This window comes from Sorex fumeus, unplaced genomic scaffold (assembly GCF_029834395.1).
Source record: "Sorex fumeus unplaced genomic scaffold, SorFum_2.1 ptg000006l, whole genome shotgun sequence".
Taxonomy (NCBI): domain Eukaryota; kingdom Metazoa; phylum Chordata; class Mammalia; order Eulipotyphla; family Soricidae; genus Sorex; species Sorex fumeus.
The window spans coordinates 4,200,537-4,225,137 of NW_026606063.1; the positions used below are offsets into that span (position 1 = coordinate 4,200,537).

General features: G+C 51.7%; 1 protein-coding gene across 4 annotated transcripts in view; it reads right to left on the reverse strand.

Moving 5' to 3' along the window:
* LTBP1 (latent transforming growth factor beta binding protein 1) overlaps positions 1–24,601 on the reverse strand; it is a 190,680-nt gene that overhangs the window by 29,236 nt on the left and 136,843 nt on the right. For 2 of the 4 annotated variants that reach the window (XM_056125225.1, XM_056125211.1), the window contains exons 21-22: positions 7,231–7,356; positions 3,459–3,602 (exon numbers count right to left, since the gene is read on the reverse strand). In XM_056125225.1, coding sequence (XP_055981200.1) covers positions 3,459–3,602; positions 7,231–7,356 — 270 coding nt within the window. The remainder of the gene's footprint in view (positions 1–3,458; positions 3,603–7,230; positions 7,357–24,601) is intronic. The other 2 variants (XM_056125232.1, XM_056125219.1) reach the window with 1 other exon arrangement.

Genomic DNA, 24,601 nt, shown 5'->3' on the forward strand with positions numbered 1-24,601 from the left:
CCTGGTCCTGTGCCCAGGGGTCACTCCTGGCAGATGGGGGGAGCATAGATCGTGTGGGGGATGAAATGTGAATCGGCCGCATGCAAGGCAAGTGACCTACCCACTGTGTGCTATCTCTCCAGGCCCCAAAGTTCATTTTCCAGGAACAATTTTTAATGATTGATTAGCAGTAAATGTTCGATTTGTATATACATTCTATACCCATAGGCCTGGGGTTGTATAAACACTTCTCAGGTGTAAAGGGGCCTAGAGTGGTAAATTTTAGAAGTCCTGGTCAAGAAAACACACAACAGATCCGGTTCATGCAGGACAAGCCACAGAGCTGCCCTGTGTTGGTTCTCCTACAGATTAAGGTGGGTCGGCCATCCACAGGGAAGCGCGGGGAAAGGCAAGTCTTCCTGAACTACAGAAATAAGGTGAAGGTAAAGGCCCTCCCGTTGTTCGTCGATTTGCTCGAGCGGGCCCAGTAACGTCTCCATTGGAGACTTTGTTGTTACTGTGTTTGGCATATCGAATACGTCACGGGAGCTTGCCAGGCTCTGCCGTGCAGGCGAGATACTCTCGGTAGCTTGCCGGGCTCTCCGAGAGGGGCAGAGGAATCGAACTCGAGTTGGTCATGTTGGCTACGTGCAAGGCAAACACCCTACCGCTGTGCTATCGCTCCAGCCCTAAAGAATGAAGCAGGATGACTCTCTAATGCTGTATCATGGTCATGGTCTTCCTGTTGTTCATCGATTTGCTCGAGGGAGCCCAGTAAAGTCTCCATCATGAGACTTGTTGTTACTATGTTTGGCATATCAAATACGTCACGATGAGCTTGCCAGGCTTTGTGGTGCAGGGGAGATAGCTTGCTGGGCTCTCCGAGAGGGGCGGAGGAATCGAACCTGGCTCAGCCGGGCCAGCTGCACGCAAGGCAAATGCCCTACCGCTAAGTTCTGTTAGTTACTGAAAGCCAGGACTGCAGCCATGACAGGCCGCAGCTGACATTAAGTTTTGACTAGGCCAAAGTTTCTGTTTCCCAGAAACGGAACTTGTAATTTCTGGTAAGGAACTGCTAGAACATCTGACTGGTCATGAGGGGTCACTATGTCCACTTTTGGGAACAAACACAAACTGGCTGTTACTATGTTCATTTTTTGGAACAACCAGAAGCTGACTAACTGTTATCAAATGTTGACGACTCTTGCTTGACCACTGCTATCACAGCGCTTGCTCAACCTTGGAACCTCTATAAACTGCTTGCACTGGGGGGTCGGGGTCACTATCAAGAGACCACTTTGTGGGTGAGATAGCTGACCACAGTTATCTGGAATAAAACTTCTTTGCAAGTGCATTACTGTCTCCCGGTGTCGTTCATATCATGACCCGAAAACCTGGGTACGACAGTTTCACCAGTTACTGGTCTAGTCAGATTATAGAGAGAAGGATGAAAAAAACAATCATGAATGAAGAGTATTTCATAGAGCCCGTCATCTGGGGAAAACATGCAAGGAACCCAGATATTTGAAGGTTAGACAGAAGAGGGAAGGTTAAGTCTTCACAGACAGAACAGTTGTCCTGAGGCCGGGTCTTCAAATTCATGTTCTTTGAAAAAAACAGGCGAGTCCTAGGGAACTCTGAAGAATGTTCTAGAAAGAAAGTCATCGAGTGACGGAGCAAGACTAGGGGAGATGGAAACGGCTAAACAGGTGTCGAGCACAGAAAACTGTCAGGATAAGAACTGAGAACCCGGGCTTGTGTGGAGAGGTGTGGAGCAGCTATGGTCTAGCCAAGTTCTAAAAAAAAAAATGGTCCATTTACGGTTCCTCCACCTCAGTAAATTATTATCTCATTACTAATGGCTAAAGCACGAAAGGAGGCAACTTCAGCATCCTAGACATGGACCATGCGTGAAGCGAGAAGAAAGAATTCATTTCTTGACGCTTCTGAAACATTTTAGCTAGAAGATTTGTAGATTGGGGCCCTCCCCTCACCCCCACCACTTCAGAGAAAGTCATTCAGGATGAGGAATAGATTCCTCAGATGTGCCTGGCGTACAACTTCCCACTTCCCACGGTATTGGGCTACTCGTGGGTGCCTTAGCATCTATGACTTCCTTTAACACCCACAAAACTCTCAGAGACGGGCATATTTCTGTTCTCATGCACAATATGTCAATGTATTTTAGGGGGAAAACCCAGACTCAGAGGCAGTTTATGATGTCCCCAGGCTGGTGCCGTGGAAAGTTCACAGTGTCCTCAAACCCTCGTCTTTCCATCTGAAGCATTAAGTGAGGTTCGGAAAGGCCAGAAAGTCCTCAACCTGCTCTTAAGTCCAATGGGAATCTTCCTCTATGTTCCCTTCCTCCTGGCTGTGCTCAGTCACCTCACTTTTGAACTTAACATTCTTTTCTCTTCTGTTCTTTTCTGTCTGGGGGCCACCCCTGGCTGTGCTTACTCCTGACTTTGCACTCGGGAATCTCTCCTGGTGGTGCTTGGGGGACCCTAAGGGAAGCCGGGGATCGAACCTGGGTCGAACACATGCAAGGGAAGTGTGTTGCCCACTCTCCTAGATCTCTCCAGCTTTGCGTTGGAACTTATCATTGTTCTGGCCACTGTCTGCCCACAGCTCATCTGGGGACTGGACAACAGTCCAAGTCAATCATTTCTGTCCAACCACCACGGCAAGATTTCTGCGCTACCAGAACCCAAAGCAAGAAAGAAACAGAATGATCACTTTGCCATCCTACCCCTGGACACCCAGATTTCTTGGGTTTGGGTTTGGGTTTGTTCTGGTCTGGAGGGTGGAGTTATGATGGCCAGCATGTTCTCTTGAGTTCTGGGGTCACTGAAAGGACCGGTGCCCCTCTCCCTCTCCTCCAAGGGGGACAGTGTCCCACCAGCACCAGCACCCTTTGATAATGAATGCTAAGGAAAGGGGTGTGTGTGTGCGTGTGTGTGTGTGTGTGTGTGTGTGTGTGTGTGTGTGTGTTTTATCCCACATCAGTTTTGGGGCTAGTTATTCCACACTGAACAAGCATGTTCCATTGTTCAGAGCGAGGTATCTCACAGCAGCAAGAATAACCTCGACAGGAGTCGGATGTTCCATGGCTTGGCCCAGACACGGGGGCTTTCCCCCTGGCGGTGCTCATGACGGGCATTTTCACCATGGGCCGTGGCAAGAGATGGTTCTCTGAGGACCCGCAAAGGATGGAGCGAGCACAGAGCTGTGCTGGTCCAGAGCCTGGGATGTGGGCCAACCCCAGCCAACATGCTCCTCCTGAAACCCCCCAACCCAATCTGTGTGTGTGTGTGTGTGTGTGTGTGTGTGTGTGTGTGTGTGCGCCATGCCGTCCCACTCTCGTCGGCACCTCCCATCTCCTGACTCCACTTCCCCGCCTGGAAGCTTCCAGAGGCGAGGGCGTGCCAGCGAGTATCTGTTCTCCTGGACCCCCGCGGGACCCCACAGGCGAGACTTACCTTCCGGCACGGGCGGGCGGCACTGGCCGGTCATGGGGCTGTACTCCTGATGTTCGTGGGGACACACGCACAGGAAGGAGCCCTCCACGTTCTCGCAGGCCGCCTCGCCACACACGCCGCTCAGCAGCTCACACTCGTTCACGTCTAGAAGAGGACGCGGGGATCAGTGGGTGCCAGAGGCTCTGCCTGTGACCAGGAGGGCGAGGCTTGCTGTCCCGGGGGCCTGTTCCCTCTGTTGGGTGCTGCAGGCCAGGCTGCGCTTTGATGAAGGGCCCCCCCCCGCCGACCCCGTGACCACAGAGGGTCCCCCTCGTGTCTGCGGAAGCCCTGGAGTGGGACATCGGCCTCCCAGGTCAAATGCAAGTGCACTTGACAAGTGCGTTTTGTCATTCTGGCTGTCACCATCCTACAAATCTCAAGGAACCCAATATTCAGATCTGAAAAATCCTCGGAATCCCAACATCTATTCTAAAAGAAAAAAAAAGGCAAATGTTTGAAGAGTTTTCTAGCTGTGCAAATGCCCAGCAGCTGACCCCGGAATTCTGGTCAGGCAGATGCTGGAGCTGGTGGGAGGACCCTAAGGTGGCCGGGGGCTCAGAGCTCTCGCCAGACGGTCCTGAGACTGCCACACGCCGGGCTCTCCTGCGTGTGGACCCTCATGAGACTCCGTGTTCAGGGGCTGTGCTTCAGCCGGCACTCGGCCAGAGGTCTGTCTTCGTGACAGGTGGTCCCCCCCATGCCTGCTGGGCGGGACCAGGGGGTCCAGCTCCCCAGGGCACGCTGGGCCTCACTCCTGCCCTCCAGGTGTTCATGCACGTGTGCAATCCCGCCTTCCTGCACACACCAGGGGGTGTAGAGGTGAGCTGAAAGTGTGAGCAGCCCACTCAGCTGGGAGTGGGCGGGGGTTGCCCCATCTCACCTGATCGCCCCGGTTCATTGGAAAAAAAATTAATTTTGACTATTTTGGATGAGTACCCCAATGTTTTATGTTTCACTCGGGATTTAGACAGACAGAAACCCACCGAGCTGGGTCTTGCTTATGAAAAGAGGCTGACACTTGCCAGGGAAGCAGAGGACTGGCCTTGTTTCCACCAGGAAGGTCGGCTGGAAACACGAATGCCCGTTTGTCTCAACCGAGTTCCGACCCGGGTCAGCGGGAACTCACACCTTCCGCGCTCGGCTCCTTGCCTGGTCGGTGGCGTCTCTCTTTCCACACCGAACTCCTTCCGTCAATATCCATTGGACGGCCAGGCCGGGGAGAGGGTGCTGAGCCCCACAGGTCCCCTCCTGCCTTCGCGAGCTTGCCGGTGGCCGGGGAGGAGCCAGAGTCAGAGGCCACGAACAAGCCACCGAGGAGACGGAACGCGGGAAGCAGGCGGTGAGGCGCGGCGGGTGGGTTAAGGTGCGGCTGCAGCCCTGCCCCACCGGGGCCGAGCCGGTGAGCATGAGCCGGTGTGAGGGTCCGGGGGAAGAGCCCGGGCGGCAGAGGCAGCTCTCGGCGCCCACTCACCCGGCAGAGCCCAGAGGACAGTAAGGGCGGCCAGCACGCGGGATGGTGCTCGTTAATACTCAGAGCGAGAGAAGCGAGAGACCCAGGGCAGCACCCTGGTGACGCGGTGACGGCTCAGAGCAAAGCCCTGCAACCTCGAGGGCTGCCGGGCAGCGTGGCGTGGCCGGCGGTGTTTGTGGCTGCCGTGTGCCCAGCCAGCTCAACAGGCGGCCCTGAGGGGCACGGTGTGGGCACTGGCCGGAACTCAGAGCTCGGGAGTGGACAAGTCCCGCAACACAGCAAACATGAGGCCACGCGCGTGGGAACTAAGCTTCGGGATTGCGCGCACGCGTGTGTGTGTGTGAAACGAACTGCAGGATTTTATGTGTGTGTATGCACGAGTTTGATTTGTCTACTTCAAAACTTGCTGCTTGAAATTTGTCCTTTCCATTGAGTGTGTGTGTGTGTGTGTATCTTTGCGTGTGTGTATAAAGCAAGCGTCAGGATTTTATGGGTGTGTATACATGAGTCTGAATTGTCTACCTCAAAGCTAGCTACTTGAAATTTGGTCTTTCCACTGAGTGTGTGTGTGTGTGTCTGTGTGTGTGTGTCTGTGTATCTGTGCGTGTGTGTTTGAAGCAAACTTCAGGATTTTATGTGTGTGTATACATGAGTTTGAATTGTCTACTTCAAAACTAGCTGCTTGAAATTTGGTCTTTCCATTGAGTGTGTGTGTGTGTGTGTGTGTGTGTTTGTGTCTGTGTGTGTGTGTTTGAAGCAAACTTCAGGATTTATGTGTGTGTATACATGAGTTTGAATTGTCTGCTTCAAAACCTGCTGCTTGAAATTTGTCCTTTCCATTAAGAGTGTGTGTGTGTGTGTGTGTGTGTGTGTGTCTGTATGCCTGTGTCTGTGTATCTGTGTGTGTGTATATGAAGCAAACGTCAGGATTTTATGGGTGTGTACACGAATTTGAATGTCTACCACAAAACTAGCTGTTAGAAATTTTGTCTTCCCATTGTGTGTGTGTGTGTGTGTGTGTGTGTGTGCCTAAGAGAGAGAGAGAGGGAGGGAGGGAGGAAGAGTTGGAACCCCCATGACGTTCCTGCCTCAGAGAGAGTGCGCACACACCCTGAAACCATCCCCAACAGCTGCAGGCACGACCAGAGATTTCTGCTTGGGAAGCAGGCGGAAGGGCCCCGTCACCTGTGAGCGAGCCAGGGAGCCAGGTGGAGCCGTGGCTGGCTGAGCTGGCACCTGCCTGGGGCCACCGTGAAGACAAGCGGAGGAAGGGAAGGAAAGGGTGTCGACATGGGGGAGGGTGACAAGAGCCACACAGCGGCACAGTCCTGCGGCAAGCAACCACAAGCCGTGATGCAGTGCTGGGCTGTGAGGGGGGCCAGGGCGAGGCGGAGAAGGGAAGGGGGGACCCGCATCCGGCACCTCCTTGCCCCCAGAAGCAGCCTGTGGCTCCGTGACCCTCCTTCAGGCCTTCCTGTGCCGCTGAGAGAGACTCAGGCCGGGGCGGGGAGCGACCCCGAGGAAGGTCTTGGCTACCGTGTGGGCACAGGTCGCTGTTATTCGTGGCCCCGTGGGGCGTTTTCCTTCCTGGGGTGGTGGGTTGGGACTGAACCGTTGCTTGGAAATTTCCAAACGAGCCCCTTCCTGTCTTGTCCACTCCAGCACCAGCTGTCTGGAGGCGACAGAGTGACCCGGCCTCCTGGAGGAGTCTGGTGTCCAGCCCGGTCCGTTCTCCTCCATCTCACTGAACTGCCCGGGAGCAGGAGGGGGCAAATGTGTTTCCAGGAGGAATCTGAGTTCGCACCCTCTCAGGTGGGTGGAAAACAAGAAAGAAAAGCTTTTCCCTGTGACTGGGCCATATCCTGGGGCCGGCTGAGGGGCCACAGTGGGTCATTGGGTCCCTGCGGAGCAGGACTGGCCGGAGCAGTGCCCGCCGGCGTCCTGGGTTGGAGGGGGGCATCCGCCCACACTCCGGCTGCGCCCTGCCAGGGCCGTGTGCGGTGCAGACAGAACGCTTCGCCACACGCCAGACCGTTTCCTGTGCAGGAGGGACTCCAGCCGCCTTGCGCTAAGGCTTTAAGCAGCTGTGCTTCGCAAACCGCGCTGGAATGCCTCGGGGTGCCGTGGCCCGCTGTGGAACATCCCTTGCCACGGGAGAGCCGGGTCACCCCCGGCGGCCCAGCCAAGGCCAGGGACAAGGAACATCTGGCCATGCTCAGGGTGACCTCTGGGTGGCCGGCTCGGCAGGGGGGAAGCACTCACCCACACACCCCTGCCCATCCGGAGGGGCCTGAAAGCCTTGGTAACAGAGGCAGCGGAAGGAGCCGGCTGTATTGTCACAAAAGCCGTGCCTGTCACAAATAGTGTTGTTTACACATTCATCAATATCTGCAAAAGAGACATTTCTCATCAGAGCAGGACAGACCCACAGAGAGTCCGACGGCTAAGAGGGTACTGCGCGTGTCCTGAGGAGGAGGAGAAGGTGACCGCATAGACAAAGAATGCGCCCAAAGGACGTTTTGTGTGGAGAGAAGGAAAACGTGGGGCTGGAGAGATGGGACCGTGGGCGGGGCACTTGCCTGGCACACAGCTGAGCCAGATTCTGTCCTCAGCATCGTACAGGGTCCGCCTGAGCCCCGCCAGGGGAGATCCCTGAGCACAGAGCCTGGAGTCAGCCCTGAGCACCACCTCGAGTGGACCCCACACCGAACCAAGCAGCTTGATGGACACGCAGCGTTGGGTTCCAGGAGAAAACGCGCGCTCTCTCAGGAAATGTGTTCGAATGGAAACGGGGACAATATTGACAATGAGCATGGTCAATATTTCCTATAAGTTTTCAACTCTTTCATCCTTGGCGGGAGGGGGTTGGTCCCTACGGGGTAAATCTGTGAAAGGGGGACTAGGGGGATTCACTGGGGGCGGGCGACCTTCTCCGAGGGAGGCAAATGCCGGAAGTTCCCCAGGCAGAGGTGGGGCTTGTCTGAGCCACGTTCCTCCAGGGTTCAGATAATCTGGATGAGTCTCGAGAGCATTTCCATGAAGGGGAAATGTGGGGGGCGAAGGAGGACGATGGGAGAGGAGGACAGGTGGGAAGAAAGAGGAATAACAACGCCAGTACAAATGAAATCGACAACAGCATCGCGTACTCCAAGAATCACTGTCACGATAAACCAAATGACGTGCATACGGTTCGTAGAACATTGCTTGGCATGTCACCCAGGGAACGTCCAACACATATCAACAACTGCTATTGTAATTACTAGTACTACAACCATCCCCCTGGGCTGGAGTGATAGCACAGCGGTAGGGCATTCGCCTTGCAAGCCGCCGACACGGCTGAGCCGGATTCAATTCTTCTGTCCCTCTCGGAGAGCCCGGCAAGCTACTGAGAGTATTTCGCCCTCACAGGAAAGCCTGGCAAGCTCCCCGTGACGTATTCGATATGCCAAATGCAGTAGCAACAAGTTTCACAATGGAGACGTTACTGATGCCCGCTCGAGCAAATCGATGAACAACGTGAGGACAGTGCTACAGGGCTACAGTAAAAAAACTATACATAATTCACTATGAATAAAAGGTATTATGCATTTAGTACATAGGGCTGGAGCGATAGCACAGTGGGTAGGGTGTTCGCCTTACACGCGGCCAACATGGCCGACCCGAGTTCGATTCCTCCGCCCCTCTCGGAGAGCCCGGCAAGCTACCGAGAGTATTCGATATGCCAGACACAGTAACAACAAAGTCTCCAATGGAGACGTTACTGGGCCCGCTCGAGCAAATCGACGATCAACGGGAGGGCGTTTACCTTTACCTTTTTTTTGCCTTACAACCATCCCCCGCTGCCACCACTAGTACTGTAAGCACCCCCACCACTCTCAATGCCACTTCTGCTTCTATGACCGTGACAGTTTTAAGTCCCGTTACGGCACACTACCACTACTATGACTAAGACAACTACAACTAAGGCTGTAACAATCACCACAACACAAAGACTTCTCTCTCTCTCTCTCTCTCTCTCTCTCTCTCTCTCTCTCTCTCCCCCTCTCCTTACTTAATGACCAATCAATTCACTTCCTGTCTCTCTATCCCCATGAGAAAACCCACCGGTGACAGACTCATCCCCTACCCTTCACCCGCCACCAGCCCTGACACCGAAGTCTGGCCAACAGTTCCTCCCTTCGCCTCTGGCTTCTCATCATCCAGGAGAGAATGTCACGGCGGTTCTGCCCTCGTCCCTCTGGGTGTGGTGGACATCTGCCCGGGCTCCCCACCAGCCCCAGTTGCCTACTCAGGCCTGCTGACCGCCCTCCCCGCCTCTCCAGACCTCCCCATTTCAATTCCACCGTCCCCAGGGGAGCACCGGTCTCCCTCTTCTGCCAGGATGCACCCTGTTCTTCACCACCTCCACCGCCTTTTACTCCGTCAAGTCAAGCGTGTCCAGCCTTGGACCCAATTCACACTTCCCTGAAGAGGGCACCTCTGACCTCAGGGGACTCACTGACCTCTGTTCTCATCTCCTTACAACTCTGCTCTGTCCATCCCCAACACTCCGCCCACAAAAGCCCATGAAATTATTTCGCTTCTGTCACTGTCCTCCCGTTGTTCATCGATTTGCTCGAGCGGGCCCAGTAACATCTCCATTGTGACAATTGTTACTGTGTTTGGCATATCGAGTTCGTCATGGGGAGCTTGCCAGGCTTTGCCGTGCGGGCGAGATACTCTCGGTAGCTTGCCGGGCTCTCCGAGAGAGGCGGAGGAATCAAACCCAGATCAGCTGGGCCAGCCATATGCAAGGCAAACGCCCTACCACTGTGCTATTGCTCCAGGCCCATTTTGCTTCTAAGAGGAGCAAATTAGGACTCTCCCTTCTGTCCCCCCCACCCCTGCCTCCATGAAGCCAACAGTCCATAACTCTGTTCTGGGGCATTTTCCAGGTTTGCCTTTGACTGGGCTGACAGTGAGTCTGAACGATCACGTGAGCAGAAGCAAAGAAATCGCACTGTGTCAAGTCACGTGACGCAGCTCACCGCTCCTCTCTGGCACCCTGAGCCCACCAGGAGGGTCCCTGGGAGCAGAGTCCTGGGCATCACTGGGTGTGGCCCCAAGGCCAACCCTATCCAAAGGAACCTAAGCTCTATGGTGCGTCTGTCATGTTAGAATAAGGGCCTTTCCCAAGACACTGGCGCCTTTCCTGGGAGAGTGAGAACCAGCCTGTTCCAGCCAGCGTTGGAAGGAGACGTGCAGGGGTCTCCGCCTGCTCCCAGGTGGGGTCTCTTCCCTCGGCAAAAAGGAACAATCCAGTCAACGGCTCCAGGGGCCACCAAGGGGGCACCCGCCGGGGAGGGCAGGGCCAACTGTCACTGGATCGCTGATTTCCGCACCATCACTCGCTAGTCCCTGTTTCTAAATCATTGCAGGGGAGCACCCCCCGTGGTGCTCAGGGGCAGTTCCTGGCTCGGTGCTCACGGGCTCCCCCTGGGGGTGTTTGGGGGAACAAATACGGTGCCGGGGACTGGACCTGAGTGGGCTGCGATGCAAGGCCACCCCGGAACCATCTCCGCCCTCTGCGCCCCAGTCTGACCCAGCAAGGCAGTTCTGTGTACTGCACTTTCCACGGAAGTGACTTCCAGAAGGAATCCCCGAGGCTGACCGGGAACGGGGGGCTTGGGGTGTGTTTCCCAGTGGCACCCTGAAGTCAATGCCAGAGAGAGAGAGAGAGAGAGAGAGAGAAAGAGAGAGAGAGAGCGGGAGCCGAGACGGGGCCTCCACACAAGGCAGCAAGGTTGTCAGATCTCACAGCGCCCCCGTCTCGGCTCTTCATGGGAACCGCCTCCACGAGCCAAGTGTTTTCCGAAACAAAACCTCCTGCCCTCTCGCTCCAATCCTTCTTATTTTCAAATAGAGAAACACACCGTTAGTTTCCGAACTGAAGCCACCACGTTTCACCAGTGTGTGCGTGACAGAACTTGAGGCATTTGGAGTTCCAGTCCCGCCGATGCCGTCCCCGGTCACGTGCATGTGTGCATGTGACCTTGCCTCCGCCAGGGTCCCCAGCGTCCCCCCCAACCCCTTCATCCCAAGCAGCAGAAACTGAGGCCTGGAGAGGGGGGAGGGTGGCCCTGTGGCACCCCCCCTGGGGACAGGGGGGCAGAGCCGCCTTGGAGGGAGCTCACTTTTCCCCTGTCCACTTCCTCCCCAGTCCCCCCCTGCCGGTTCTCAAAAAGCTCCAGAGGATAAAATAAAATCCCCCAAAACACCCAGACCCTGAAGTCAGCAAGAATCCCGGGCTGTTGGTGATGAGGAGGGCCGAGAGAAGGGCCGCGCCCCCACTGACCCCGTTCTGAGCCGCCTCCTCCTGAGTGCCCTCCTCTGTCCATCTCCGGAGAGGCCCCTGGCCCCAGGACCATCCACCCGGAAGCCCCACCTTGGTGACCGGCTGGGCCCCCCCTTTGTGTGGAAGTCCAGGGGGACAGGAACGAACAGGACGGGACTGGTTGGGCATACGCGCTCTTTGGACCCCTTCACCCAAATTGGAGGAAATGGGGTGATTTTGCTTCCGTCTAGGGTGCCTGCTCTGCCGTGCCGGGTGCCGGGAGGACAGGGCCAGCGAGAGGAGCCGGTGCCAGGACACTGAGCGCCTTCCCGAAGGGAACGGAAGTGGAGCGGGACACTGGACACGCCAGCGCGCCGGACAGAACCATGTGGGAGCAGTGGAGAGCGCCCACGGGAATCTGCAGAGGGCATGGCTGCGGGCCCACGGGCGGCCACGGGTGGCCACGGGTTCTCTCTCGACACAGGAGGGCAGCCAGGACTCTGCACGGGAGAGCACCACGAGGACGAGGAAGAGACGAGACTCCGGCTGAGCCCGTCAGAAATTAAGAACTGGGTCTGGACGTGACCCAGGCAATTCAGCGGGGGATGGAGAGAGGCTGTGAGGAAAAGCGTCCCCCGGGGACTTGGCAGTGGTGTCACGGCTGGAGAGGCCAGGGGCTGGGTGGGGTGGGAAGGGGCTGGTCCTGGGAAGTGGGGATGTGGCAGAGGACAGGGGGGCGGGCAGAGTCCTCGTGTCTGACCTGGGGTGTATATGCATGCATGCATGTGTGTCTATGTAGGTGCACGCATGTGTATGTTTGTGCGTGTGCATGCAAAACTTTGGACACTGAGGGCCAAGCGTCCATTGAGCAAGTCCCCGAAGATTGAGTAGCAAGAACGGGCGGCAGCAGTGAAGCCTCTGACCCAGCTTCCAAGCACAGAGACTCCAGAGCACAGAGCTGGTGCTCACAGAGACTCACTATTGAACAGAGGCTCGCTCAGTGATGCAGGTTTCCAGGGGTCATTGTGTGAACTGCAGACAGTCACGCCTCCAGAGCGAAATATCCCATCTGGAAACACCCCTAAGCGCATCAACATCTTCCCGGTTCTCTTCTCCTCGGACCCGGGCCGCTCCTGCACTCCCACTCTCTCCTGTTACGGTCTCAGGACGTTCCCTCTCCTCCCTCACTCCCATTTCCCAGCCCGCTGTCCCAATGCATTCTCCACCTGCCACTAGAACCCATGAGATGCCCTTCAGAGTGGCCTTGGCGCCCCCCGCCCCTCCCGTCCAGCCATCCACGGTCACTCCAGATCAATCCTCCCACAGGACAGACAGATTCACCTGCCGGGACATCCAGTCAAACAATACTCTGTGCCTCCTCATCCTTCCTGTGGACAACAGCCCGGAGGCCTGGCCATGTGCCGCCCTGACGCTTGTCCACCCCCTGCTTGTCAAGTTACCAAACTTTCTCTTTGCTAGCTGGCCCTCTGCCTCTGGTCCTCCGCTTCCCCCGTCTCGTTCCCCCCCCCCCTTGACCAGATCAGACTGTCCACATCAAACTTTTCCTGCTGCCATTTCAAGAATAACAAAGAGCTACTCTGCACATAACTCCTTCGGCTAGAATCCCGTCCTCCTCACCGGCGTTCACAGCCAAAGTTCTGGACTCTGAACACCCGCTTTTGTTCTCTCTGTTCTTGCAGGTCCTTGGCCGTTTCTCCACGCAGGGTTGCTGCTTTGTGAGACCCAAAGGCTCGTGGGGACGGCCACGGCACTGCCGCTCTGTGGACCAGCCAATCTCTCCCTTGCCATGGGTCCCACTGTCCTCGAACTTCTGGGCTTCCTTTCGCGCGTTAGTCATTGTCACATAAATGTCCCCTGCGCGTGACTTCTTTTGTGTTCAATTTTATTTTTTCGATCTAGTTGCTGATGGTGATTTGTTACATTCACATTCCAGCACCAATCCCACCACCCCCATCGCAACTTCTCACCATCGTTATTTCCAATTTTCCCAAGCCCGCCCCACTAACAGCCCCTGAATAGTTAATTTTGCTTGTTATAAGTAATTCACTAAAAATGACTAAAAAAAAATTGTAAAGTTTGAGATGTCATGCAACAGGAATTCAAAAATTTTGAATGGGATAAGACAGTTGGAGTTGAATTTTAACTGGCGTGTGACACCGGGTCCCCTGGGTGACTCAGCCTGTCGAGCGTGACTCTCTTTCCATCCTACGATCTGTTTTGCGGACTTTACCCATGCAAATACCGTCTTCACCTGGGGCTCCCCGGGTCTCCTCTGAGTCCGGCAGCTGGACCTCGGTTGTCCCAGCTTCTACCTGACACAGCAATGTGAGTCACAGGCCACTCGGACGTAAGAATTGAATTATGTCTGTCTTGAATTAATGAAAAGTTTCATTGTGCCCCCGTGTCAGCGGTCAGGACCACTGAGCACCGGACTTGCTAAATCCAGAACCAGGAATCCAAGCTCCGATTTCCTGTCCCTCATCCCCTGGGTTCCGGTCAACACTATGTTCTCCTTCCAGACCAGCTTTCATCTCCCAAAATGTTCCTTGAGTCTTTCATTTCTCCCCGTCTCACTCTCAGGAGTTCTAGCCTGAGCTAGAAACACGTGATCAACCCCCTCCTCGAGAATAGACTGACCTCCTTCTGTCTCGAATGCCACTTCCCAAGTAGTAGGATCTAAAATGTTAGGAACCGGATAGCTAGCACAGGGGTTAAGGCATTTTCTTGGTGTGCATCTACTGGATTCCCCGAACGTGGCCAGGAGTCAACTCTGAGCACAGAGCACCTTGGGCAGGACTCAAAGTCACCCCCCTTAGATAAATAAATAAAAATGGAATCACTGAACAAAATCAATCCGAACTCTCTACTCGTGGAAAGGAAGACAACTATGTAATGTAGCAAACGCAGCAAATGACATCAATTGCTCCTGGCATTCCAATATTGGACTGTGGGAAACACGGACGTTAGAGATGATGAAACAGACTCTCGCGATGGCTGGCCGGAAAGCCGACGGTCTGTGCCAGTTACACTGAGAACGTGTTTCAAACTCTTGACATTTCCCAGAGACGATGCTTATTCTGTCTCTGACACTGTGGCCCCTGGTCCTCCCGGCCTCGCTCTAAGTCCAGGGCGTGACCCTTTCCATTCCCTGGATACACTAAGTCTTGCCCCACTCCGACTCTGCCCTTACCACAGTCTGAGCCAAGACGCGTCCCCCCTCAGCTCCTGGGTCACTTGCCCCTGAGGCCAGCTCCAGGGACGCGTCTTGTGAAACCGAGTTTTCCCTCTGTCAATCCTCCACCCCGCGATTCTATGTTTGATCTATGGAATGATCTGCCGTGCTGGGCTATTTTGGGAAAATGCATTCATTTTTTTTCTGCTTCCACGCAGCTCCAAGAAGCCAGACACAGGAGTTGGAGTGACAGCACAGCAGAAAGGGCATTTGCCTTGCACGCGGCTGACCCGGGTTCGATTCCCAGCATCCCATACGGTCCCCTGAGCACCGCCAGGAGTAATTCCTGAGTGCAGAGCCAGGAGTAACCCTGTGCATCGCTGGGTGTGACCACCCCCAAAAAAGCCGAAAAAAAAAAAAGGCAGACACAATATTCATTTTGCTCATGGCCACGTGGCCACAGCCTAGAACAAAGTCTGACCCACGACAGGCCTGCAGCGGGGGCACTTGTGGCTTCCACAGCCCAGAGCGCGCTGCCCTCACCACCTATTCCTCTTACACGTCTCGTGTCAGCCACACGTGTGAATGCAGAGATGTCCACGGCGGCCCCAGATCCATGCCATCCTCCCAAATCTGGAGCACCAGTCCTGCCGGGACCCCCTCTTGCTGGCAGCCCACGGCTCCCATTTTCCACTGAAATCCCTTTTATTTCCCCTCCAAGCTTGTCAAAGCTCGCCTGCAGGCTTCTGGAAGTGATTAAGATCATTTCAACCCATTTTGGACAAAAAGTATTCAACTCGCACAACTCTTCCAGGCCCTCACACTAAGCCTTAGAAAGACGGCACAGCTTGTCCTCGTCAAACTTCCCAGGCTGAGGGCTGGGGGCCACAGCACCGGAGAAAGAGTGGTTTGGAAGCAGGGTCCGGACCGCAGCCGTCAGGGGAAGCTGGACGCCTTCCCTCTCGGCCAAAAGCAACAGTCAAAAGCCACGAGCGGGTCGCGTAAGAAGAGTGTACACTACAGGAGTCTGTGTTTGAGATTTTGAACGGCAAACATACGAGACAGCGTCTCCCTTAGAATGGAGATCCTAAAAGGGTCGGCCAGAAAAAGTTTGTGCACTGTTAGCTCCCAGAAGGACGGAAACAGTGAATACGAAAAAAGATCATAAGGGGAAAACACTGATAGAAATAGATGTATTCGATAGGCCAAACACAGTAACAACAAAGTCTCCGATGGAGATGTTACTGGGCCCGCTGGAGCAAATCGATGAACAACGGGAGGACAGTGACAGTGACAGTGATCACAACACAACAGGGGAGATGGCACAGAGTCTACGTAATGAAATAAAGAGCCACTTGAACAAATTTAAAGGTAATTAAAGAATAGGGATATCTTTGGAAAATACTCACAAGTGATTAATCTTCATCCATATCACATGATGGAAAACAATAACCATCGAGATTCTAGCTCTAAAGTACATTTCACAGAAGAGGAAAGATTTAAAAGAAACTAAATTCATGAATAGCAAATAGAAATTTAAGTGAGGTATTACTTTCCCCTTATCAAGTAAACAAAGCTATGAACGTGGGCTGGGTCTAGAGATGAAGCGTTAGAGCAAGAAGACTGATGTGCTTAGCCACGCATATGCAAGGTGCTAGAAAGACCCTTTGATCTTGGAATTAAACATTGAAAAATGGAGTCCAGGGATCATGATCATTGGGAGAAAAAACATGTTTCTGTACAAGAGACCAGAGAACAGTTTTATGTCAACAATTGGGGAATAATAATCAAGAAGCTGTGTCTGACTCCAATTGAATCCTTTTATCATGGGATTTAGATCATACCAGGAAAATATAAATCATGTAGTGCCAGGGAGAAAAAGAGCAAAAAAATATATGATCTCATTTTGTTACAGCATCCAAACACTAAAAAGTATAAAGTGAAGCCAAATATAACTAGTTGTTATCCCTGACATCTGGAAACAAATGAATACGTGCTACTCTTAACATCAGAATTATTGTATATTTGCAATCCACGAGTTGAAGAGAATGCAGATACAATGATCGGATTATGTATTCAAAAACGCACAGCACCTTGTGAATTCAAAATGTGATGAGACTACAATGAAAAGTAGAATGGACATCCGTAAATATTTGAAGCCTACCAAGGGCTTGCAGCATTTAAAAAGTTTCCTCCCATTTTCAATGAAGAAAACATGGAATAGCTTTATTTTAAAATAGAGTGCTAGGGCTGGAGCAATATCACAGTGGGCAGGGTGTTTGCCTTGCACGCGGCCGACCCGGGTTCGATTCCCAGCATCTCATATGGTTCCCCAAGAACGGCCAGGAGTAATCCCTGAGTGCAGAGCCAAGAGGAACCCCTGTGCATCACCGGGTGTGACACAAAAAGCAAATTAAAATAAAATTAATTTTAAATTAAATAAAATAGAGTGCTATAGTAGAAATCACACAAACAGGTCAAATATTGGTTGTAATTACCAATTAATAGTGTAAACATATTTTAATTAGTAGAACATTAACAAGTCTCAATAATTATAACTGCAATGGAAAATAAGCAAACAAAATAATCAAACCCTCCAGATACACACCAGAAAAATAATCCTTTAAAATGCTATTTAGTGTAGTCAAGTTCAGTGAAGTTTTGTTATGCAAAAATGTATTTTAGATTAAAATACTTTAAAGATCTGCTCCAAAAGAAAATAATTTCATTGTTAATTCAAAGTTTTGATTGAATGAAAAAATAAAAATACCTTGAACCCAATCCCTTCCTCAAATGCAAATAATAAATCACCAAATGTTATTTTTAATTAAAAAATGAACTTTTCTACTTTTTACGGACAAGTACTGCATATAACTTGATTCTCTGCTGTGTGGAAATAAATCTTATGCTGCTAAATTTCAGACCCCAAAACTTAATTTCAAGAGGTATCTAACCAGGTGCCTTCTATGTTATATACCCCTTTCCCCCCCCCCAGAAGGAGACTGCGATGTTTTTAATGATTGATTTTTCATAATAATGATGACTTGATCACTTGACTTCCCGTTAATTATCGATTTGCTCAAGCAGGTGCCAGAAACGTCTCCATTTGTCCCTGCCGCGTGCTAGTGTAGTCCAGTGGCGCCTGTTCGTTCTAGGAACACGAAGAACTTCAAACCGATCGTTCAGGGTCTTGACTAAGAAGTCTGACCATCTGGTAGGTCTTTTGACGTCCCATGGAATCTAGTTGGTAACGGCTCTAGTCCAGAGGTCTTCTCCAAATCTCATTACATGTCCAGCACATAACAATGATGTGTCGCTATAAATCTTCTAACAAACTTTTGGGCCTTCTGGTAATTTCCTGGATTTCTATAGTTGGTTTTAAACTGAGGTCTGAGGACTTACCAGCTACTATTCTCTAAAGCGTCTTCCATTCCTACTCCATTCTTTCCTTCTCTTTCTCTCTTTCTCTCCCTCTCTCCCTCAACACGTCCCCTCCCCTGCCACCTTCCTGGTATTCCTATTATCTGACGCTTATTTTCCAACAGAATCTAATAATTCTCCAATGGTTTCTTCATTTCTCCTAAATTTCACTTATCTGTCTCTTCCAGGAACCATCAGTGGAATTTTTATCTTCAGTTTTGCTGACTCTTCATTTCTGCAAGACCAAGCCTGATTTCCACGCTTTCCATGGAAATTTTTCACTTCGTTGTTTTTCACATCCGGTATCTTTGTTCCTTTTTTCCTGTTTCAGCCTCTGCGGCGAGGGGCTCTTTCTACTCTCACATCTCCTACATCACTACTCCTTTGTTCTAAGATGAAATGCAATCGATGAAAATCATGGATTTTCTTTATAATATCGATTTTAAGTTCATTGCCTGTGACATAACCCATTTCTGGCATAAAGATTTATTAAAATTTATATCACTTATGCATTTTTTTGATTTTTGGGTCACACCTGGCGATGCACGGGGTTACTCCTGGCTCTGCACTCAGGAATTACTCCTGGCGGTGCTTGAGGGACCATATGGGATGACGGGGAGCAAATCCCGGTTGGGTGCGTGCAAGGCAAACGCCCTACCCGCTGTGCTATCTCTCCAGCCCTGACCTATGCATATTTTTTTCATCTCATGGTTTATGACAGTTTCTAATATAGTGATGAACCAATTGGACAATTATTTAGGGGAAAAGTAAATCTTGGCCTTTTTTTTTTTTTACCTCAGAAAGCAGGGCTCAGGGGAACTTGCAGTGCCAGAAGTCAAACCCAGAGAAGCTCACGCCTTGTCTGTAAGCTGTACTGCCTCCTGGTTGCTGCTTTTAATTTAAAAAAATGTTCTACAAGGGCTGGGATGATAGTGCAGTGGGTATGGCACTTGTCTTACATGTGACCAACCCAGGTTCGAGCCCTGGCACCACTTACGGTCTCGTCAGTCAAATCAGGTGTGATTCCTGAGCACAGAGCCAGGAGTGAGTCTTGAGTACAGCTGTGTGCAGCCCCGAAATCCAAAAATACAGTAAAAGCAAATAAATTGGAATACAAGTGAAAAATAAGAAAACACATGTAATGAAATAGGTGATTCAGAATGATTCTTTTTTTCTGTTTGTGGGGTCACACCTGGAAATGCAAAGAGGGTTACTCCTGGCTCTGCACTCAGGAATTACCCCTCGTGGTGCTCTGGGGCCCATATAGGATGCTGGGAATCGAACCTGGGTTGGCTGTGTGCAAGGCAAACACCCTACTTGCTGTGCTATCGCTCCAACCCCCAGAATGTTTTTTTTTTAATAACATCTCTTCATGACCCATTGCAACTCAAGGGAATTCTTTAAAACTCGCTCCCACACATTGATTATCTTGTAGAAGATAATATGTACTGCAAAACGTATTTTTCTTACAATTACAGTAGTCTTGCTACGGAAGTAAGCAGCTACTGTTCAAAGGAAAAGTCATACTAGGAAGCATTAAGGTCTGGCCCCACCCAGCGCTTCAGATCACCCCAAGCTCTGTCCCCTTCCCAGAAATACGTCCCCACTGAGCCCAGGGATGGGCTGTCACTGACTCAACATGCCCTTTCCTAAGTTTACAAAGAAAGAAAAGGGAAGGACGGATCCTAAGTCCTTTGAGGCTGTCCTGAGTTCTCTCCACTCAGTTTCTGAAGACCAGCAAGTGGGCTGAGTTTACGGAGGAAGATTCTCCATCATTCCAACTCAAGTCCAGGACGCCCTGGGCACAGACGGTGTCGTGGTAGAGAAACACCTTCAGAAAAAGCCAGGAAGAGCATTTCGGCTTACACCCATCACACCCTGTGGAAGATTCTTCCAGTGAATGACCAGGAAAACGGGGGAAAGGTCTTGGTCTCGGTTTTCCTCCTCAAGGGAGCTCTGAGTGTGTGGGGTTGGAAGATAAAGGGAATTGTGGAATTCAGCAGTCACAGATGCCTGCGACATTCCCTAGCCCAGAACAGGGGCCATGTGGGGGGGAGGTCCCCAAAGTGCCAAATGTTTGCTAACTTGTATGAAGACCTCCCTGTTCAAAGGTTAAAACCCTAAATAGAAGCCTCCATGGCGTGTAAGGAAAAATTCTCAATTAGGTTGCAAAGCAGCTTAAGTGCAATGTGACATAAAATAGTTTTTTTTTTAAAGTAAATTCATAAAAAATAAAACCAGGAAGCACAATTAAACATCTAAGCTTCATCTGAGAAAAAAGCAAAGGAATCGTGTATTCTCATATTGAGAAAGGCCTCTCCTTCCTTTTTCTTCTCTCTAAACGCGGCCAGATTCTACAAAAGCCAGAAAAGTGGAGAAGGTGGGTTTGAATTTGCTATAGAGGGAACACATTCCTAAAACCCCAAAGGGGAAGAGATGAGAAAGAGACTTAAACTGCTTTTACTCCTAAAAACATTTCTAATATACTAGGAGCAAACAGATTTTCACAAAAAAAAAAAAAAAAGCGGAGAGCTGGATTAAGTTCTGTTCTGACCCAGTTCTCTAGTCTCCTGCAGCAAATAGGAGGGCTGCGATTACATATTTCTCTTCCTATAATTCTTCACAAAATAGGTGTTACTTAGATATTGTGTATTTTATTTTCTCCTGCACACAGTTACTGAAGTACAACCCTTTGTCTTAACATACTTACGAGTATTTGGGCTATATATGAAAACGAGAGATTTATCATTTTTCACATCTGACATTTCTTTTGAGAAAATCAACATCTTCTTCTAGCCATGCACATAAACCTTCTTACATGAAGAGCACACGCCAAGTAGCCTGGGAGTGAGCCCCACGCCGCGGCCAAACATACCAAACCCCAAATTCATCTTTTTGACGTGCAGATCCCAGAGGCAACAGAACAGCTGCCAAGATTCTTCCCCTCCTTTTTTTTTCACCCTTCTAACTTTTCTCTTTCTATCTTCAACTGGGAGGCCAAGAAAGATCAGTCATGAAACCGCAGAAAACAGACCGCGCATCCCTGGAAATAACCACACAGGCAGGCAAGCGTTGGCGCCAGACCTCCGTCCACGGGCAGCAGACAAGTGAAAGCATCGAAGACTTGAAACGCTTTGCGGGTGGACGGGGAAGGCGGCCAAATGGAACTTCTTGGGAAAGAAAAGGACACCGTACCTCCAGATTACACAGGGAGTCAGTTTCCCCTTATTCTGTAGGACTTGGGGTTTGAAAATGGACAGACCACTGGGGCTGGAGCAATAGCACCGTGGGGAGGGCATTTGCCTTGCACACAGCCGACCCGGGTTCAATTCCAGCATCCCATGTGGTCCCCTGAGCACCGCCAGGAGTAACTTCTGAGTGCAGAGCCAGGAGTAACCCCTGTGCAACGCCAGGTGTGACACCCCTCCCCCAAAAGAAGAAAAAAAATGAAAATAGATAGATCATAACCTAGTAGTTCATTCTTTCTTTCTAGGCCTGGACCGTGGGCTGGCAGACAATCTCTTTCACAAATATCAAATTATCTCCGCACATACTAAGTGTAGCAACTGATCACAGCAACGCAAACAGAATATCTATGATCTCACCTTTTTATTTATTTATTTTGCTTTCCGGATCACACTCGGCAATGCACAGGGGTTTCTCCTCGCTCATGCACTCAGGAATTACTCCTGGTGGTGCTCGGGGGACCACCAGCATATGGGATGCTGGGAATTGAACGCTAGTCGGCCGCATGCTACAGCTCCAGCCCCTTACCCTGAACCTTTGCCAAACCCTGAAACTCTGCGCCAAGCGGCCAGCTGTGACCTATGATTGCGGGCCATTGTGCTTTCGCCCTGCTGCCGGCCACATCACCCCCAATACGGCTCTCCCGCCCGCGAGAGACACAGCGTTCCCTCTGCCAGCCAGGAGCGTGGGCAGCGAGGGTCCAGACGTTCTTTCCCGCTGCTCGCAGGACGTGGACCGAAAAGTCTGGGAACAAAACCAGGCGGACGCCCACTTTGTTCCCGTTTCTTGGATTCAGAGGAGCCCTCCCGGTGTGTCTCTGCTTTCCCTCGAGTTCAAGATCGGCCCCAGAGCTGGAACTGCTGGTTTCATCCGTCTGATCTCACTGTTCCCTGTGGCCTTGAAGAAACACTTCTCCTGGTGACTCACCGCACCCCTGCAGGGTTCCACGGCCCCTTTGAAGGGAGCTGAGGGGAGTCAGCCAGGAATGGTGCCAAACAGGTATCCAGGGAGCAGGCGGTGACTGGCAGGTAACAGGGATCCAGGAAGGGGCTGACTGACAGGTATGGAACCCTAAGTGCGGAGGGATTAAGGGTTCAGCCTGGCTGTTACAAGAACTCCCTTCTCATTCTTGTAGTTCTTTTTTATTTTATTTTTATTTTTTGCTTTTTGGGTCAGACCTGGCAATACACAGGGGTTCCTCCTGGCTTTGCACTCAAGAATTACTCCTGTCTGTGCTTGGGGACCAGATGGGATGCCGGGAATCAAATCTGGGTTGGCCACACACAAGGCAAATGCCCTCCCCGCTGGGCTATCACTCCAGCCCCTTCTTGTAGTTCTTGACTGGGGAGTGCGGAATCATATTCCGATCATCTGATCACTGGGAGCACGCAGAGCACATCCTCAGTCTGGAACAGTGGGAACGGCTAAGACCCCAGGGGCAGAGAGGCTCAGTGCGTGAAGTGGAAAGATCTGGCATTTTCTTCCTGCTGGAAAATTAGGGACTGTGAAAGTGCAACTCTAGGGTTTTGAAAATGCCTTTTTCCAGGTATGTGGATGGATGTCCCCAATACTGGGCTCCCACGTCATTCTGACTTCTGGGGTCTCGTCCTCCCAGGAGGCCACTTGCCTTGTGAGCAAAGTCTGAATCCAGTCTCATCCTCACGGCGCTTAAACCAGCCTTCTGTTTCCTTGGTGTTTTTAAAATTTTGAAGAATTTCCCTGAGAATGTGGCAAAAATCTGAGCTGAGCTCTAGCCATTTAGAATAAAAATAGTATAAGTTTTTATTTAAATTTATACTTGAGTAAAAATAGTATAAATTATAAAAAAAAATTTAATAGTGCATGACTGCCTTCAGCTAACTCGAGTGGAGCAGGTGAGACCGGGGACAGGGCTCGCAGCTTCGCACGAGGGCCTGGGCGTTCCCAGCCACCAAGCCATCTTCTGGTCCCTCTCCCCAGGAGATTTTTGTATATTTGTTTGAGGGCCACGTTCTCCAGCGTGTAGGGGAAGTTCCCGGGTCTGTGCTCAGGGGCGACTCCTTGCCGTGGGGGGTGCCCAACGCAGTGCTGGGGTTGTAACTGAACCAGGAGAGGCGGGAGGCTGACCTCCCGATTGGCCCTCGCTGGCCTCCTCTTAAAGACATTTTAAGAGGCCGGAGTGATAGTACAGCGGGGAGGGCATTTGCCTTGCAGGTGGCCGACCCAGGTTCGATTCCCAGCATCCCCTAGAGTCTCCTGAGCACCGCCAGGAGTGATTCCTGAGTGCAGAGCCAGGAGTGACTCCTGTGCATCGCCGGGTGTGACCCCGCCCGTCGCCCCACACACACCAAAAAAAGTCAGTGGAGATCTGAATTGGGATATAAAACAGTGATGGGAGTGCAAGAAGGGAAAGGAGTCCTTTGCTTTGCCACTCAAGACCCAACTGTGGCAGGAAGGAGGAGAGAGAGGAAGCAACAGAAAAACGCCCACCCACGGGGTCCTGTCTCTGGCCTGCAGGACGCACGTACAGACTGAAAGGCTACAAGAACATGAGAGACTCCATATTAGACTTAGTCCCACATGGTAATGATTTAATGCTAAGCAGGCATAGTGGACAGGGTATCCGGGCTTATCTTTCACCTAGCGAACACGATCACTGGCATAAGTTCTGGGAATGCAGAACAGCAAGTAAAGGTCACGGTCACTGTCCTCCCGTTGTTCATCGATCTGCTCGAGCAGGCCCAGTAACATCATGAGACTTTTTACTGTGTTTGGCATATCGAATACATCACGGGGAGCTTGCCAGGCTCTGCCGTGCGGGCGAGATCCTTTCGGTAGCTTGCCGGGCTCTCCGAGAGGGGCGGAGGAATCGAACTCGGATTGTCCATGTTGGCCGCGTGCAAGGCAAACGCCCTACCTGCTGTGCTATCACTCCGGTCCAAGTAAAGGTGCAGGACCATAAAAGGAAAAGTGGTACACTGTCGCCTAAAAAGGGGAAAGGAAGTCAGATTGGGTGATCAAAGTCAGCAGGTGAGGGCAGCCAGGAAGGGACAAGCCAATCAAGAACAAACACGACCTGAGGGTCCTGGGAGGGACCAACCCAAGGCAGGAAGGTCTGAACCCAAGTAAAGGATAACAGGGGACGCTTGCAGGGAGACGGGGTCGCCCTCTGTGCAGGGACCCTGGTTGACCAGTACATGTGCCTGCCTCGAATCAAGAACTTTTTTGCATGCATTCCGACTCTGTCTTGCTCCTCAGATCACGGACCCTAACAGGACCACAGAGGAAAACCCACATCCAATGCGCATTCCCGGGGTGCCCTGTCCTCACCACACCCACAGAGCAGAGCCACGTCCCACGGCTGCAGACACACACGCGCTCCTCACCCCAGATCGTCGGCTCATCCCCCAGCCCTGCCGGGAATGTGGCATCAGGCGGGCAAGGACACAGGAAATAGAAACGCAGCCTGGCAAGAGAGGGGC